General features: G+C 34.1%; 2 protein-coding genes across 6 annotated transcripts in view; one reads left to right on the top strand and one right to left on the bottom strand.

Annotated features, from left to right (window-relative positions):
* rapgef3 (Rap guanine nucleotide exchange factor (GEF) 3) overlaps positions 1 to 3143 on the bottom strand; it is a 76800-nt gene extending 73657 nt beyond the window's left edge. For all 3 annotated transcript variants that reach the window (XR_015523783.1, XM_087307518.1, XM_087307520.1), the window contains exon 1: positions 2941 to 3143. The gene's annotated coding sequence lies outside the window, so the exon portion shown is untranslated. The remainder of the gene's footprint in view (positions 1 to 2940) is intronic.
* slc48a1a (solute carrier family 48 member 1a) overlaps positions 1 to 18519 on the top strand; it is a 29064-nt gene extending 10545 nt beyond the window's left edge. Inside the window, exons 1-3 of one of the 3 annotated variants that reach the window (XM_087305505.1) lie at positions 9552 to 9993; positions 12175 to 12342; positions 12721 to 18519. In XM_087305505.1, coding sequence (XP_087161631.1) covers positions 12210 to 12342; positions 12721 to 12857 — 270 coding nt within the window. In that variant the 5' untranslated portion in view covers positions 9552 to 9993; positions 12175 to 12209 and the 3' untranslated portion in view covers positions 12858 to 18519. Of the gene's footprint in view, positions 1 to 9551; positions 9994 to 12174; positions 12343 to 12720 lie in introns of those variants that run through there. The other 2 variants (NM_001002424.2, XM_087305506.1) reach the window with 2 other exon arrangements.
* Positions 18520 to 18774: the final 255 nt, after the last annotated feature.

Below are 18774 nucleotides of genomic sequence, written 5' to 3'. Positions count from 1 at the left end.
CGTAATACGTAAAACTATAATTTAAAAAGAAGTCATACCAAAAAATGTTTGCAGTTTTTAATATAATCAATCAATTGGAGAGGCATACTCTTTTGTAAACATGTTCAGCAAAAAAGCTTTCCATAAAAACCCACAAAATCCACAAATAACTAATTTCAACTGGCACACCAATTCAACATTTCAACCAAAACCTCCACACAAGCTCAAAGCGAAAGTAAGCGCATGATTCCTATGGGAAAGGGTGTAGGACTTCCTGCAACAAATCACAGCTTCTGAAATCAGCATTTATCTCTTTGTTGACTCCCAATGTCAACATGCCAATGTCCCAATTTTAGATGCAACAAAATTGCAAAGATAAATGCCCCGTATATTTAAATCTCAAGCTCTACACTTGCAAAAGAAGAAGTTTCTTTTTCTTGCCCGTCTGTCTGTAGCTCCAGAACACAGTGTGATTTATACATCCTCATAAATCCTGTCATTCCAGAACGCTCTTTCCTTCCCATGCCATCTCAGTGCAACCAGAGGAAGGAAATATTGTTTATATTGGAAGTCCAGCGAAATATGAAGCGATGAAAGCATTGGGAGGGAGTTGTAGATGTTTTTTGATTTTGTTTTTTTCTAATTGCACACCTTCTCAACCACATCAAATCGCCTGTAACTTCCTGCATGCTATCTGGGGGCTTTAGCATGTTCACAGTTTACTTCACAAGCACCCACTATAGTAACTTTCCCAGCATCACTGAATAACGGGCCTTCAGAATTTCCCACTGTTATCTGAGAATTTTTGTGCGCTGATGTCACTAAAGATGATTAAATGCACATTTCTGGACCTCATGTTGCCAATGTGAAGCTGAAATGTTTTCTAACAGCTACTGTTAGGCTTTTGGAGTTTTCAGAAATAATGCTGGTTACAACAATGTATGCAAATACCATCTTCTTTTTTTATTTCTTAACTTTTTTGTTTGTTTTTATAGACAGGTAAACTAAAATGTGGTGTATATATAAGTTGTTTTGATTGAAATATTGGTAAAAAGTAATTAACAATAATTAATTAACTTATTATTATTTTATGTTAAATTATTTATAATTACATTCTAAGAAAAATTATTTTCAGGATCAGGTAGAAATATATTTGTATTTATATTTATTTATTTATTTATTTTTTACAAAGCATTTTAAATAATGTTGAATTATATTTTGAGTATTTTAGTTGATTTATTAATAATAATTATTTAGCAAGTTTAGGATCAGACCAATCTGCGAATGTTAATGAAATTAAATTTATTTTATGGAAATTTGTGTTGCAAATTGTTTTAAAATCCAATCTATATCCAGTTTATAATAGTGATATTAGGACTATGCTATATAAAACTATACAACAAAAGAAACTGTCCAGAAGTATCTCTGTGAATTAAAACATCTTTAATTTTACCTACTAAAAATAACTTGTCAGAAATATTAAAAATAAATTTTAAACATTTAAACAAAATAAAAATATCAGATTACAGTTAAATTGTTTATAGAAAAATATTTAACAGCAGTCATTTTCACAATCAGGTGAGGTGAAATAGCTCTGTACTTTATTTATTCTGTTTAAATATTGCCAAAAATATTACAAATATATTTTAAATAATAAATCAAAATAAAAAATAACAGATTTCAGTGAGATTATTTATAGAAAATAATTTGACAACAGTCGTTTTCACATTCAGGTGAAGTAAAATAGCTCTGCAATTTATTTCTTTTGTTTAAATATTGCCAATAATATTACAAATGTATTTTAAATTATAAAACAAAACAAAAATCTGAATTCACAGTGAAATTATTTATAGGAAAATATTTAACAACAGTCATTTTCACAACCAGGTGAGATGAAATAGCTCTGTACTTTATTTATTTTGTTTAAATATTGCTAAAAATATTACAAATATATTTTAAATAATAAATAAAAATAAATAATAACAGATTTCAGTGAGATTATTTATAGAAAAAAAATTGACAACAGTCGTTTTCACAATCAGGTGAAGTAAAATAGCTCTGCAATTTATTTCTTTTGTTTAAATATTGCCAATAATATTACAAATGTATTTTAAATTATAAAACAAAAGAAAAATCTGAATTTACAGTGAAATTATTTATAGGAAAATATTTAACAAGTCATTTTCACAATCAGGTGAGGTGAAATAGCTCTGTAATGTATTTATTTTGCTTAAATATTGGCAAAAAATACAAGTGAAAAATAATTTCTAATAATCTAATTATTATCTAGTGACATTATTGACACAACTTATAAACACAGCTCTGGAATTTCAGTTCATTTCGAGAGTTAAGATACGTCAAAAGAGTTCAAATACTGTTCAAAAGTTTTAGTAAATGATTTAATTTGTGTAGTAATGACATTACTACACTGTAAAACCCAACAGTCAACTTGTTCCAATGAAATGAGTGTAATTAACTCAAAATTTACTGAAAGTTAGTTCTACTCATTTCAAAAGAGTTTTGAACTCTTCGATAATGAGTTAATTAAATACCTCTTTACTTCAACTTAAATGGAGTAAGTTCACAGTACTCATATAGATTATGCAGTTGGTTTCCTCAAACGGATTGAGTTGACTTAACCTATTGGGTTTTACAGTACTCAACTGGTTTGAGTTCTCTTCATTTATTGGGTTTTACTGTTCTCAAATTGCTTTGTTTACTCAAATGGATTACGTTCACACTACTCATTAGGATTAGATTTTAACTTAAATGTTTTTTTGCAATCGGTTTCCTCAAACGGTTTTTAAGTGTATTACAAGTCATCTAACACTTAATGTCATTTTCAGGATCTTATCAGGCAGAAATCACAGCATGTCCACATATATTGCTTTTGTTTTCTCAAGTTCAACCCTCAGTAAATATGGCTGCATCTGTCAATGATAACTTCACAAACACACTTACCGGTATGTCTGGTATACAAGGAGTTGGCAGCGTTTTCTTTTTTCCAAATAGTTTTCTTTAATGCCAATCAGGACAGTCTTGTCTTTCTTGTCTTTAAGCTACTCATAAAATATTCCAGAGTCTTGCGACACAACTATCTCTGTATGACTGTGTGTGTTTATATCTCAGGCTGCATCTCTTTTTGTCTCTCTGTGTTGTCTGAGACAGAGGAAACCGCTCACTTTTGCATCTTATCTGAAGCCACGCGAGTTACCGGCTTCCTGTTGCACTCTGATTGGTGGCACTAAATGTGGCTCTTCATTCCGTGAAGGTGTGTCTTGAAGCTTGATGACATTTGCTGTCACCCATTTCCCTGAATTAGAAGTCAAACCCATAGTATGTGTGTTCTCAGCAGTGATTAGCGGAAATGGGGCCAAGGTACATCTGTGGCCCCTGATTTCACTCTCATCTGGACTTTCAGTCTGTTTACACAAATATATTTCTTGCCAAATACACATGTTTAGGGATTAAAGTCCCCCTGAAATCTAAATAATTGTTGGATTTAATAAAAAAGGTATATAAATCTGTTGCCTTAAAATACTAAGTAAATTAAATTTGTGCTGGTTCGATCTCTGGCTGGGGATTTCTGTGTGGAGTTTGCATGTTCTCCCTGTGTTTGCGTGGGTTTCCTCTGGGTGCTCCGGTTTTCCCCACAGTCCAAAGACATGTGCTATAGGTGAATTGGATTAACTAAATTGTCCGTAATGTGTGTGTGTGTGTGTGTGTGTGTGTGTGTGTGTGTATTTTCCAGTATTGGGTTGCAGCTGGAAGGGCATCCGCTGTGTAAAAAATTAACTGGATAAGTTGGTGGTTCATTCCACCGTGGCAAATTCTGATAAATAAAAGGACTAAACCGAAGAAAAATCATCTTAACAGTTCCAAGTTACAACAGGTTTCTCACTTTTTTAAGTAAAAAAAAAATCTGAAAAGTTAGTTACTATAACTGTATTAGTTGTGAATAACTTTTACTAATTCAGGAATTCATACTTAGCTCATGATTTAAACATAGCTTGTTTGGCATGCTGTCCAGGAAGAGAACCCCTAGCTCAAGGGATCCTTGGGCCCTGGGCTCCCTCCCTTTTGCAGTGAGAGGGTAGATTGTGCTCAGGTCGATCTCAAAACTCCCCCATTGCTGAGGCTAAGGTGAACTTCCTGAGAGTAAAAAATAAAATAAAAAACACACACACACGGACACGGGGAGAATATGCAAACTCTGCACAGAAATACCAGATGGCCCAGCCAGGAAATACCAGATGGCCCAGCCAGGATCCCAATGAAAGGATCTATATATATATATATTCATTCATTCATTTTCTTGTCGGCTTAGTACCTTTATTAATCCGGGGTCGCCACAGCGGAATGAACCGCCAACTTATCCAGCTAGTTTTTACGCAGCGGATGCCCTTCCAGCCGCAACCCATCTCTGGGGGAGATTCATACACACACACTCATACACTACGCCAGCCCAATTCACCTGTGGGGGGAATGTGGGGGAAACCAGAGCACCCGGAGGAAACCCACACGAAGGCAGGAGAACATGCAAACTCCACACAGAAATGCCAATTGAGCCAAGGCTCGAACCAGCGACCCAGCGACCTTCTTGCTGTGAGGCGAACGTGCTACCCACTGCGCCACTGAGTCGCCATCATATATATACATATATATAATTACTTGGGATCCTTTGATTGGGGGATTGTGCTTAGATAATGTGGGCCAGTAGGGTCAGTCATGTGCACCTCTCGAAATAAGTTTAATTTTAAACTTCACTTAACTAGTAACTAATTACTAATAACTTTATCAGTTAAAGTAGTTATATATATAAATGTAGTTAACATGCAGTTATAGTATGTAGGTGATGTATGAGTATTTGTGCATTAAGTGTATGTGTTCAAAAGTCCGCATTATCACACATTAATCAATATTTGTGAAATAGAATAGAATAGAATAGAATAGAATAGAATAGAATAGAATAGAATAAAATAGAAAATAGAGCGAGGCAGTGGCCCAGTAGGTAGTGCTGTCGCCTCACAGCAAGAAGGTCGCTGGGTCGCTGATTCGAACCTCGGCTCAGTTGGCGTTTCTGTGTGGAGTTTGCATGTTCTCCCTGCCTTCGTGTGGATTTCCTTCGGGTGCTCCAGTTTCCCCCACAGTCCAAAGACATGCGGTACAGGTGAATTGGGTAGGCTAAATTGTCCGTAGTGTATGAGTGTGTGTGTGAATGTGTGTGTGGATGTTTCCCAAACATGGGTTGTGGCTGGAAGGGCATCCGCTGCATAAAAATTTGCTGAATAAGTTGGCGGTTCATTCCGCTGTGGCGACCCCGTATTAATAAAGGGACTAAGCCGACAATAAAATTAAATAAAATAATATAATATAATGGTTGTTAGTGAATTAATTGAATATTCATAACATTAAATCTAGTGGGTAGGTTGCAAGGATTTGTGAATGATGTCAGGCGTGATCTCCGGTAGTTTAAGGTGTAATCAGAGATGATCACAGAGAGTTTTACAACCTGCTTTTGCTATTGAGGACATTTTTTTTCTTGTACAATTACTACTTTGAGCATGAGTTTCAGAGCACGATAGAAAACCACTGAGAGAAGATCAAGTAGATTAACACCACCATCACACAAACGACATGGGAAACATGCGACACTACGACATGACTGTAGCCACTGATCTACAATAGGAAATATACATTTATGTGTTTACACAACATGTGTTGGAAAATAAATCAATATTTCTAAACACGTCTCCTTTGCTTTAAATTGACTTATTTTCCACAATCTGAAATTTGATGGCTTTTTATGTAAAGCTGTTTTGACACAGTCAACAATGTATAAGTGCTATAGAAAGACTTTTTTACTTCTTTTTTCAAAGAGAAAACTTGTTGATTTACATTTTTTTCCAATTGTTTACACACAATTACCTGTACTTCAGACACAATGACTACAACATGTAACTGATGCACCAACCCCCTGAATCAATTCTGCTAAACTACAAGCACAGTTCCTGCTTTACACTCAAATTGCAGGTTTAAAACACACTTTTTTCAAAACACTACACACAATTCTCTGCATTTTGCACAATTTTCATGCAGAAAATCTTTTGTTTCGCAAGGAACACACTGTCATTCATAGTTGTAAAGTCAGTTGTCCTACTTTGCATGCTAACTCTTCACATAGGTAAACACCTGTCACACAGAATTGCAATTTAGAAATCAGGGCTCATCTGGTTCACAACTAGTTTACTGCCCACCCATGTTTTTTAGTTGTTTATCTCCCCCTCCATATTCTCCATATTCCTCAAACCTATCGAGGATTTTTTTTTTTCTGCCTGGAGATGTAAAGTGTATGACCGAAATCCACACACACGTATACCCCTTCTCCAAGCTATAGCAGTTGATGCTTTTCGTGGCTGGATTCGCCCATAGATATATACACTAGATGTCGCCTGGCCTATTGTTGTCTATTGGACGGAATGCGTCAATAGCGCCGCCATCTTGCTACAGGGTAGCGCTCCTTTGAAATGAATGCGGGACCAAAGTACAGTGGAGGACTGTGGCCATCCAAAGCCAGAGATATACACATATACACATATATCTATGATCGGGAGTTTTCCTGGATGTTAGTATGTAATTTTTTTTTCTAATTACGAAAATTATAATTTTACATCACTTTTCTACATTGATGGATCAGTGACCGCACCGGCATTCCTGACAAAAAGCTTGTGTTTGTGTGTACAGAAATGTACTATTCACCCTCTCTGTTAAATTTGATCTAATCATGTCCTGAAACACAGCTCCTCTCCTGCTTTCACTTCTCATACTGACGGAGGGAGCGATTCGTTTGTGAATGAATCCCCCGAACGACTCTTTCACTAACGTTAGCCGACAATAATACAAGTTTCTGGCAGCGCAGCATCTCGTTGTCATATTTCTTTTGCATTGTTTGCTGATTTTATTCAACAAAACTAGCATAAGCCGAGTGTTTAGTTGGAGTGCGAGTTGGAGCTTCTTTGTCTTATGGTGAATGCAGTAAGTGACTGTTATCATCAATAACGTTACCTGATTAGCACAAAAGTTCAGAACATACAAAAACAGAAAAAAACTTAATATGACCCATGAAATGTTCTGCCTTTGTGCTTTGATTTCTTTGTTTGCTCGTTTCTACACCGGTAGACAGCGCTAAAGTCCCGCATCTTCACGTAATAACACTGACTTGACTAGTGCGGTTGAATGACATTTGTCCTGGGAGCACTGTACCAATGTGGCGGCGCTATTGATGCATGCTCAGGTTCCCTATGCGATATCTAGTGTATATATCTATGGGATTCGCCATGCAAAGTGACATTTCCCCCACTGCTTGGCCAGACCAAAACAGAAAAGAGGATGCAGTATAGCTGTTTTTTTATAAAAAAAAAAATTTATACTGTGACTGTATACAGTAAATACTTCTGTTGATGGCATATGTAGACCACGATTTCTGCAACTTTGTGTTGGTTGGGATGAACACTGTGTACACTGTATTTGTGGGGAAAATACAGTAAAATATATTTGGTAATTGTTTGTTTTGCATAATATTTTACAATGCACTTCTGTAGGCCTGCTGTCTGTAGTAAAGTGTAACACTGAAAAAAAGGCTTACAGAAAGTCATAATGATGAGTGAAGAAGAAGTGGTCAGAGTGTTTTACATTCAGCACATCAGTGTTTAACTGATCTTATGAATGTCTATTGATGTGATGGCTTGTGTGTGTCATTTGAAAACAAAAGACCATTTTGCGAAGAAATCACATTGTTTTGAGCGTAGAGTTTCATTTTGCAGAAGAATTGAAGAGTTTTGCCCAATGTGTGTGTGTTTTGTGATTTGTGTGTAGAGTTCTGACAATATGAGACCTGCTTTCAGAAAATGTGTGTAAACAATTGGAAAAAACTGTAATTTTTTTCTTATACTTTTTAATATATTTCATTTTTGATAACCTATATTTAGTCGCTGTAATTCATTCATCTATTCATTTTCTTTTCGGCTTAGTCCCTTTATTAATCAGGGGTCTCCACAGTAGAATGAACCACAAATTTATCCGGAGCATCCGGAGGAAACCCACATGAACACTGGGAAAACATGCAAACTCCACACAGAAATGCCAACAGACCCAGCCGGGGCTCGAACCAGCTAAATTCTTGCTGTGAGGTAATCGTGCTACCCACTGTGACACCCGAGTCTTTGTTCTGCTGTGAATTGTTTTATTAAATGTTGCAACAACAACAAAAAATGAACAAGACTGCACAGATGATTGGACAAACAGTAAAGACTAAGCAATTAATTATAAAACTATAGTAATTAGGAGTCATTTCTTGAAAGATGAGTTCATGGATTATTTTATTTGATAAAGTGCAAAAAGATAATTTTTTTTGTGGTTTGCAGTCTTAAATATATAGTAGCAAAAAAGTATCTTACATATTACGCATGAATATTTTATGTTTGTTTTGATCATCCTCCATTTTGTGTGTGTGTGTGTGCGTGTGTGTGTGTGTGTGTGTGTGTGTGTGTGTGTGTGTGATAACGCTGAAAAAAATCAAGGAAGCACTTCAAAGCTATTTGGTTCTGAAATAATTACGTTTTCAGACTTGCATGCATGCACACACACTCAAGTTTTTTATGTATTTATTTTTTGGTGATAATAATAATATTTCAGATTTTAAAGACATTATATCAGCAGTTTATCAAAAATTCAGCATTTTGTTCAACACAAATACCTGATTTATTGCAAATCCAGAGAACAAATAATAACTTTGAAGCAACCTCTTGTAATTTCCAAAGCTGGAAATATGCGTAACCTGCATAAATATATATGGTTCAACACATAATATAATATAATATAATATAATATAATATAATATAATATAATATAATATAATATAATATAATATAATTAATATAATATAAAACAATATAGTATTATATAATAATATAATATAATATAATTAATATAATATAATATAATATAATATAATATAATATAATATAATATAATATAATATAATATAATATAATATAATATGTGTATATTGCTGCGTCCCAATTCGCATACTATCCTTCCCAAATAGTATTTATAAGAAGTGTATAAATACTTGACGTGAATTCGATTAGAACTACAAACTTGAGTAAAAAGTGTAAACAAACTACAAACATGGCGGACGCGAGAGAACAACCGTCACGTAAAGAGCCTTAGGTAAAGTTGTTTGAATGACTATTAATTAATATCTACCCTATTGGAACATATGTAAGTACGTGTTCCGTGTTATATTTCATCTGAAACAACAATGTGAGCTCTGTATAAGGACGTATTTGGAGTATTGGACATTAACTTCTGAATGCACAATTATCCAAAAAGATCTAAGGAGATTTCTCTGCACCATAGACTCGCGAATGGCAGATTAACCTACTGCTGCATCTCCAAGAAAGTAGGTAATTACATATAATAAAATGTGGATGATGTGATCGTGCGAACATCTGCTTTTACAAGGTTGTTGACTATTGCTATGGTGATACGGCAGAGCTCTTCCGGGTCGTGCAGTCGTGTTTACGAAATAGCGGGTCTGCATTACATAATCCCTCATCGATGGTGTAATCCTTCTCCTTTTTCACAGCGGTCTTTACTTCGGTACTTTATACATTATCAATGGGTCCAAACAGGATCTACATCAGTGTTGGATATTCCACGTTCGGGATGCTGGTGGGGTTTTCGGCGTTTATCGTGTGGAATGTGGTTTATAAACAGCCCTGGACGGCGGCGATGGGCGGATTATCAGGTCTGGAAATAAACTCAAGGCCACACAGTCACTGACTTTACACATCTGCTGTTAAATATAAAGATTTCACATCCTGTTTCTTTAGCTGACATGATTTATTTATACTTTGTTGTTGTTGTATGGTTTGTGTGATATTGCGGTCGGCAGGATCTGCGGGTGTCACTTTGTATACAAACATTAAGCCACACAGTCTGCAGTTTAAGGTTAGTCTTTATAGCATATATAAAAATATGTTAAGGTTACTTATATATAAGAATATGATCATTTTAGATCGATAGAGAGGAATAAATAAACATGTTTGCATGGGTCTAGGACAGGGCGTCCGCATTTACAAATTTACAAGTCATATTACTTAAATTTACTTAAATATTAAAGTGTCTACTTTGATTTTTCGAATGACTTTTAAGAAAACAAAATGTCCCAATTTTTATTGGTAATGTTCATTTTCATTCAATGTACAATATATGTTTGTGTAAAAAATGTAACTTATTCTGACATTTATATGAAGAGTTCAGATGCAAAAGCCTCCAAGTGCCATCTAGAATTTTCTTCTACATTGAGCATTTTCTCTGCCTCTTATGTTTATGTTCAGTTATTTCATGTTAAAATTGCTAAAAATAACCAATTTTTTGCCATAAAAGTGAAATTACTGAATCAAAACATGGAGACCTAAGATTAATGTTATTTAGAATACATTTTCTGATTGGAGTTAGAGGTTTTTACGTCTGAATTCTTCATATATATATATATATATATATATATATATATATATATATATATATAGAGAGAGAGAGAGAGAGAGAAAGAGAGAGAGAGAGAGAGAGAGAGAGAGAGAGAGAGAGAGAATAGAATAGAATAGAATAAAAGTCCTAGTGGTGTTGTAAAGGATACTATATGAAAAATATTTTGTGGCTTCACTGTGATCATTAAATCACGTAATCCTTTAATTAGTTTCTGTTTAACAATTTGACTTTTCAGTAAGTGTCTTCTATAAATTGTGTATATTAGTAACCATTTTTGCTCAGTGTAATCATGTAATCAGGACATAATCCTAGTTTTATTGCACAATAGTTTCACCTACTGTATATGTTTGTTGTGTGCGTGTATCAAATGTATATATCTATATATATATATATATATATATATATATATATATATATATATATATATATATATATATATGAAGTATAATAATTAAGTATTTAAATAGTTTCATGTCAACTAATCAAATAAGCTATGTTTGTGTATGCCTTTTGATTTTATTTTAGTAAAAAATTGTTATGCTGAACTTAATAAAAATCTGCAGCTGTCACTTTGTGTATAAGACACAGTCTGCAATGCATAGTTGGTCTTTAATGATATATATATAAAAAACCCTGTGTGTGTGTATGTAGTTTTTGTAAATATGCCGATATATGATTATTTTAGATTGACTTAGAGGAAGAAATAAGCATACATAGGTCAAGGACAACGTGAATAAATTTACAAGTGATATTACATAAATATTAAAGTGTCTACTTTGATGTTTCAAATAACATTTAAGAAAACAAAATGTCTGAATTTAATGGTAATGTTCATTTTCATTCAGTGTAACAGATATGTTTGTGTGAAAAACAAAAGTATTTTGACCTGTCCTTACTGGGCCCAGTTTTATTTATTTATTTATTTTTTTTATGTTTCATGTTTTTAATGAAATTATTCAGTTCATCAAGGCAACATTTATTAAATGTAAAAAATATGTTAAATTGTTAAATATTTATAAAAATTTCAAATAACTGCTTTCTTAAAGTATGTAGTTCCAAATGAAATTATTATTCCGGTCATTACTGCTTTTATTACTATTATCATTAATAATAATAATATAATTAATATTAGAGTGATTTCTGAAAGATCATGTGACTTTGAAAACTGGAGTAATAAAGCTGAAAATTCATCTTTAAAATTACTGTAATAAATGATTAAATTAAATGATAAACTACTTTTGAGCAGTTATTTTATAGTGCAATAACATTTCACAATTTTAGAATTTGTACTGTATTTTTGATGAAGTAAATGCAGCCTTGGTGAGCAGGAGAAGCTTTTTTTATAACATTTAAAAATCCTACTGACCCCAAACTCTTGACCTATAGTGTATAAATATTAAGTATAATAATGAGTATTTCAATAATTCCATGCCAATTATAAAAAAAAAGCTACAGTATGTTTGTTCATACTATTTGATTTTATTTTACTGGCAAATTTTTATGCTGAACCCAATAATATAACATTAAGTCATGGAAAATTAAACCATAACATGCAAAAACACTTTCTTTTCCTCAATCAGTTGATAGATGGCTACTTTATTAAACTTACAGTCTGTGTTTATGCTATATTTAAATCTACAGGAGTCCTGGCGCTCTGGGCTTTGGTCACCCACATCATGTACATTCAGGACTACTGGCGCACATGGCTGAAGGGACTCAAGTTCTTCATGTTTGTCAGCTCGGTCTTCTCCCTCTTAGCTGTCGCTGCTTTCGCCACTTTCATAACTTTATCGGTTATAGAAAAGCAGTGTGAGTACTTTGACATTGACGGAAATATACTTCTGTGAATTATAATGGCATTTTTAAAGGGATAGCTCACTTAAAACTGAACATTCTATCATCATTTACTTACCCTTTACTTGACCTTATCTGTTGAACACAAAGAAGATCATTTTGAGGGCTAGAAATATGATCATTGACTTCCATAGTATTTGTTTATGTAAAATCAATGGTTACAGGTTTCCATCATACATCAAAATATCTTCTTTTGTGTTCAACAGAAACCCATAAAGGTTTGGAACCCCTTGAGGGTGAATAAATAGAGTAAAATTAATTTTTTTTGGGTGAATTATCCCTTTAAAGTGTGTTATCATGTGCAATGCGTAACACGTTCTGTATGTTTTCCAGCATTATCTGACCCTAAGAGCTTCTACCTGTCAGCCGTGTGGAGTTTCATGACTCTGAAATGGGCTTTTCTGCTGGGCCTGTACTCCTACCGCTACCGCCAGGAGTTTGCTGACATCAGCATCCTCAGTGACTTTTGATTGGCTCCTTCAGCTCTAATGGATTTGTAGTTGCCAGTCGGTGGCTTCACCTGCCAACATGAAGAAGATGGAAGGATGGATGGATGGTTTTCCTTTTTTAAATACCGTCTTAACGGCCTCTTTCTTTCACAGAAAAGACTCAAATCTCATCCCCTCCTTCCCTCAGATTCAGGCCCTGTAGTAGGAAGTCAGTGAACATCAGCCTCTTTTCTTGTCAATTTGAGTTGATAAGGGGTTTTCTACTGATGCTGGATGAAGGTATGTTAGTGTTTGATTGTAAGTGGATACACTAATATATGGTCACAGGATGTTGTTACTTTACTCAGGGCAACTTCTTTCCAAAATGTCAGATGTGAAATGAAGGCTCTCCTTCACTGTCAACAAAAGAAAAATGTGCAAAAACTGTATTTTTTGGAAACAGCGTCTCGTTGGACCAGTTCTCTGTAAATGTCGCTTTTGATGGGTGGATATTAGTCCCTCAGAGCAGTGGAGCGACTTTGGTTGACGGCTGGACCATACAATCAATTCAGACACAGCATTGGTATTTGTAGGAAATAATATACAGTTTAAGTCAGAATTATTAGCCCCCCCCCTCCCCCCCCCCAATTTTTTTTCATTTTTTAAAAAATATCCCAAATGATGTTTAACAGAGCAAGAACATTATTACGGTATGTCTGATAATATTTTATGTTCTGGAGAAAGTCTTATGTGTTTTATGTCAGCTAGAATAAAAGCAGTTTTTAATTTTTTAAAAGCCATTTTAAGGTCAAAATTATTAGCCCCTTTAAGCTATATATTTTTTCGATAGTCTACAGAACAAACCATCGTTATACAGTAACTTGCCTAATTATCCTAACCTACCTAGTTAAGCCTTTAAATGTCACTTTAAGCTGTATAGAAGTGTCTGGAAAAATATCCAGTAAAATATTCTGTACTGTCATCATGGCAAAGATAAAATAAATCAGTTATTAGAAATTAATTATTAAAACTATTATGTTTAGAAATGTGTTGAAAAAATCTTTCTGTTAAACAGAAGTTGAGGGAAAAAATAAACAGGTGGGCCAATAATTCAGGGGAGCTAACAATTCTGGCTTCAACTGTAGTAAACACTGCATTGTAAACACATGTACGAAATGAGTAAGAAGTAATAAGATCCTGGTAGATGAGGGCATTGTCTTTCACTTGGGATGGGCGATACCAATTATTTTCTTTCTAATCCGAGACCAAGTATTTCAAGACTAGTATTGTCAATACACATTTATTCATTCACTTTCTTTTCGGTTAGAACTTTTATTAATCTGGGGTCACCACAGCAGAATGAACCGCCAACTTATCCATATGTTTTACATAGCAGTTGCCCTTCCAGCCGCAATCTATCACTGGGAAACACCCACACATTCCCATTCACACAAATACACTACGAATAATTTAGCTTACCCAATTCACCTGTACCGCATGTCTTTGGACTGTGGTGGAAACCGGAACACCTGGAGGAAACCCACGCCAGCACATGCAAACTCCACACAGAAATGCCAACTGACTCAGCTGGGACTTAAACCAGCATCTTGCTGTGAGGTGAGAGTGATAACCACTGAGCCACCGCGCTGTCAGTCACATTTCTTCCAAATTTCAAATATAAAATATAGAAATCCAGAGAAATGCAGCAGTTCTGACTGTAGTTGTGACTAAAAATCAGGGTTATTCCACCAAGATACAGTTAAACCATAAACTTCTAAAAATGTCACATTTTTGGTTTTTATATGCAAATACTAAATGCTCTAAACAACAATATAAACATGAATAATTGTTTATAGTCTTCATGTAAATGAGAACTAAACTGAAAAATCTAATTGCACTAATATGTTTTCACAAAATATTATAGCTGGGCAAAGATTTATCGCATCCAATATAAAAGTTTGTTTTGACAAAATATATGTCACACACACACACACACATACTCATACACTATGGACAATTTAGCCTACCCAATTCACCTGTACTACATGTCTTTGGACTTGTCGGGGAAACCGGAGCACCCTGAGGAAAACCCACACAGAAATGCTAACTGACCCAGCCGGGGCTTAAACCAGCTTGCTGTGAGGCGATCATGCTGCCCACTGCGCCACAGTGATGCCCAATATCGATATTGATACTTCAAATAAATATGTTATAGTGATTTTATAATGTTTTTTAAAATCACTTTCAGTATCATTATTAAATAAAATAGACATAATTCTTTTTTTTACATGTATTAAAATAACAAAATGTTATTATTTAATAAAAAACTTGCTATATAACACCATATATAACAAAAAATAAATAAAACATTGCACAAACATTGTTTAATAAAAAAAAAGAAGCCACTTCTTCCCTTTAACTTTTTTTTAAATGAAACAAATGACTGTTAACACTCTCCTTTTAGGCCTGCTTTTCTTTGATCAGTGGCGTATGGTTTTGTGACAAGTATCACACGCAACCTCGTCATTATTAACTGGAGTAAAATAGCTCCAGATTATACTTCTATTTCATTCAGTCATAATGGCCGCAGCCCCGTGCTCGAGTTTTAAATTTACGCTGAGTGTGTGTATTGTGCTTTGAAAGTGTGAGGCTGTGAGCAAATACTGACCCATTAGCGGAGATGCGGCGTAGTTCCCATTTCTGTTTCTATTTAAGAAAATATTTATATACCATGCAGCACTGTCTTGATTACTATTATTTAGATATTTAAATCTGTGATCACTTAAAATAGGGAGGATACTTCTATTTAAGAATCGATCATTTTGATACATTGCCAGTATCGAAAATATTGATACTTTAGGATCAAGCTGCTCACCCCTATATCTTTCACTACAAACTACTCTCAAAGTTTTCAAATAATGTTGAACAATATCACATCACCATCATCATGTCACCGTTTGAGACTAGATGTCTTGTAGCTGTTAGTGATGGCTGCCTTCAAAATGTGGCGAATTACTGAACAGGTTTTATAGATTTTACCTGATCTCAGATCAGTTTATGAGTTTTTAGCTGTTTTAATGAGACATTTGTAAAAAAGAAAAGTAATAATATTTGTCACTAGTCTCTTGTTGTACTATTACCAAATATTATGCAGACACAAATAGGGATATTTCACCCAAATATGAAAATTGCCTCATAGTTTATTCTCCCTCATGTGGTTTTAAACCTTCATGAGTTTCCTTCTTTTGTTGAACACAATAGAGATTTTTTGAAGAATGTTGGTTGCTGGGAAACATCGCCTTCCATAGTGAAAGTTAATGGGTGGCACAAAGCAAACACTTTGAAACAGTGAATCATTTTGCAAAGCAATTGGTTGGAAGCTTTAAAAAGCTTAATTCCTCCAATCACTTGTCATTTTAGCGTAGTAAACTTCAGTGTGTCTATGAATTTTACCTCAAGATCTGTGTGCTACGAGCACAATGTGTAAAATTAAGTATATGTGATTTATCTATGGTTTGGCCTGAACAAATACATGGACCATAAGCTGCTTGTCTACTGTCCACAAATACTTGGCATTGTTTGATGTCTCTTTAAAACAATCTCTGAATTTGAGACCTTTGTACATTTTTATTATTGGCTCATTTTTGACCGTTTTCTATTTCATCTAAAATTCAATAATGCTGTTTTGCTTGTTATTTAATCATGTATTGTAAATCGATGTACTCTATAGTTTGAGTGTCAGCACTGAGGTCTACTTGCTTTCTCGCCTGTCCACTGCTTCAGAGGGATAATATCCACGCTTAACTTAAAATGTCCACGTTAAAAATATGCATTCTAAGGGTATTATAATCGATCATTTCAAGGTGGTCATGTCATTGACCCATTAACATTTCCTGCTTGTTATCAAACTATTTCATAACTATGGTTAACTGTGTAATAACTTAATGTTAAAACAGCTATCTTAACATTATTTATTAATATGGAGCTCTTTTTGGATTCTCGGAATCTATAGAAATTAAAAGTGTAAAACAGGAAATACGTTGGGACCATTGTTTTTGTTTAAATCTCTCAAAATGGTCTATAAAGTTTTTAGGTTTGAAACCCCAAACCTGCTGCTTTGCTGGAAATGCACTAGTAGCAAGTTGTTTTCACTATAAAGGTACAACATTTGCACATTTTATCTGAACAGGAGTATGATGAAGGACTTGAAGGATGGGCTTCAGTCAGTGAAGGAGCAAGTGACTTTGATTTAAAATTGAATTTACTGATTTGGTTTGCCATTATTCAGACATAGTGTTCATCATTGTTTGCCATATGTTGTCGCTTTTTACATGTTTATATTGAGATTTATTTATGAATAATAGTTGAGGATTATCCACGGGTGTGTTTGGAACTGCATACAAGGATTTCTGCTGTATGTACAATCACATTCAGAGGTTTGGGGTTGATTGTTTTAGAAACAAAAAACAACTTAAGAACACTAAAACTGTGTTTATCTGTTCCAAAATACAGAATTTAAAGTAGCTGTTTTCTATGTGAATATGTTTTTGTAAATGTAATTTAGTCCTGTGATGGCAAAGCTGAATTTTCAGTAGTCATTACTCCAGTTTTCATTATCATGCAGTCCTTCAGAAAACAATTGTAATATGCTAATTTGATTATTTTTTTGTCATCGATGTGATGAGCCTGTATTGTGAAACAGTCAGGATGTTCAATAGAATCAAAAAAGAATTAAAAGTGTTAAAGATTTACTGTCATTTTGATAGTTTTTTAAAACTACTGACCCCATTCTTTTGAATGTATGCAACGCTGCACTCAACACTATGTCCCACAATGCAGTGCATCCCTTTTTAACATCTTTGACTCATTATTTAATCACATTGTTAAATGACTTGCAAACATACAACGTGCATTATTACTCAATGTAGCATTTTAAGGCTTTGTTTTGGATACTATGCTTATAGGCATACGAAATATTCGGCAGTATCACTAGCATGTTGTTCCGAAAGGTACCCATGATACATTATTTGTGTGCAGTTCCTCTATTTGCCATTAGGAAGCGTGGTGGAGCAATTTAATGGTGGTCCGCTGTCAATATATCACAATGTATGTAAGCTCTAAATTATAGTTCACAGAATTGACCATATTGTTTAATGCTTATTATCTGTTGTGTCATTTTAAGTGTAACTTTTCTTCAGGATGTTCTACCAGACAAAACAAGTTTGTGTTTATGTTTTCAGAGTCATTTAGTCCTTTATGTTGAAAGTCTGATGCTCAACTAGGCCTATGTTTTCTGAAAATTTGCTGATGTTGAAGGAGTAGTTTTCCACAAAAATCATGCCATCTAAATTTAAAGTGTTTATATATGACAACGGGTTTGGAACAACATGATAAAGGTGAGAAAATGAACAAAACATTATTTTTTGTAGCCAAAAAGTAACAAAACAGATTACTTTGCACTAGGTCTTTGAGATATGTTACATTGTTTGTATCAATTTTTTAATAGAGTTTTACCAACAGTTCACTCATAGGTCATAGCATGTATGTAAAGCAGTTTTGTACTGTTTGCTTTTAACCAGCTGTATTCAGATTCATTGTTGATTACAGTTCTACTACCTGCAGTTTAAAACTTTGCACAGTACTTGTTATATTTTGACGTTTGAAGGGGATTAAAGTGAGATTAAAGTTTAATTTATCCCACAAATCATCTTTGGTTGCTTGTCTTTGGTCCTGAGCACATTTAAAGGGTCACAAAACCCTAAAACCATTCTTTGAGATGTTGACACATGTACTGTATATAATTGAAATCAGAATGATTTGCCCTCCTTTTTCAAATATTTCCCAAATAATGTTTAACAGGGCAAGGACATTTTACTGTATGACTAATATTATTCTTTCTTCTGGAGAAAGTCTTATTTGTTTTATTTCGGCAAGAATAAAAGCAGTTTTTAATTTTTTA

The sequence above is a fragment of the Danio rerio genome, chromosome 23, assembly GCF_052040795.2.
Source record: "Danio rerio strain M-AB ecotype USA chromosome 23, GRCz13ab, whole genome shotgun sequence".
Lineage (NCBI taxonomy): Eukaryota > Metazoa > Chordata > Actinopteri > Cypriniformes > Danionidae > Danio > Danio rerio.
Note: the sequence above shows the minus strand (reverse complement) of the source record. Positions and strands in the feature narration are given on the sequence as shown.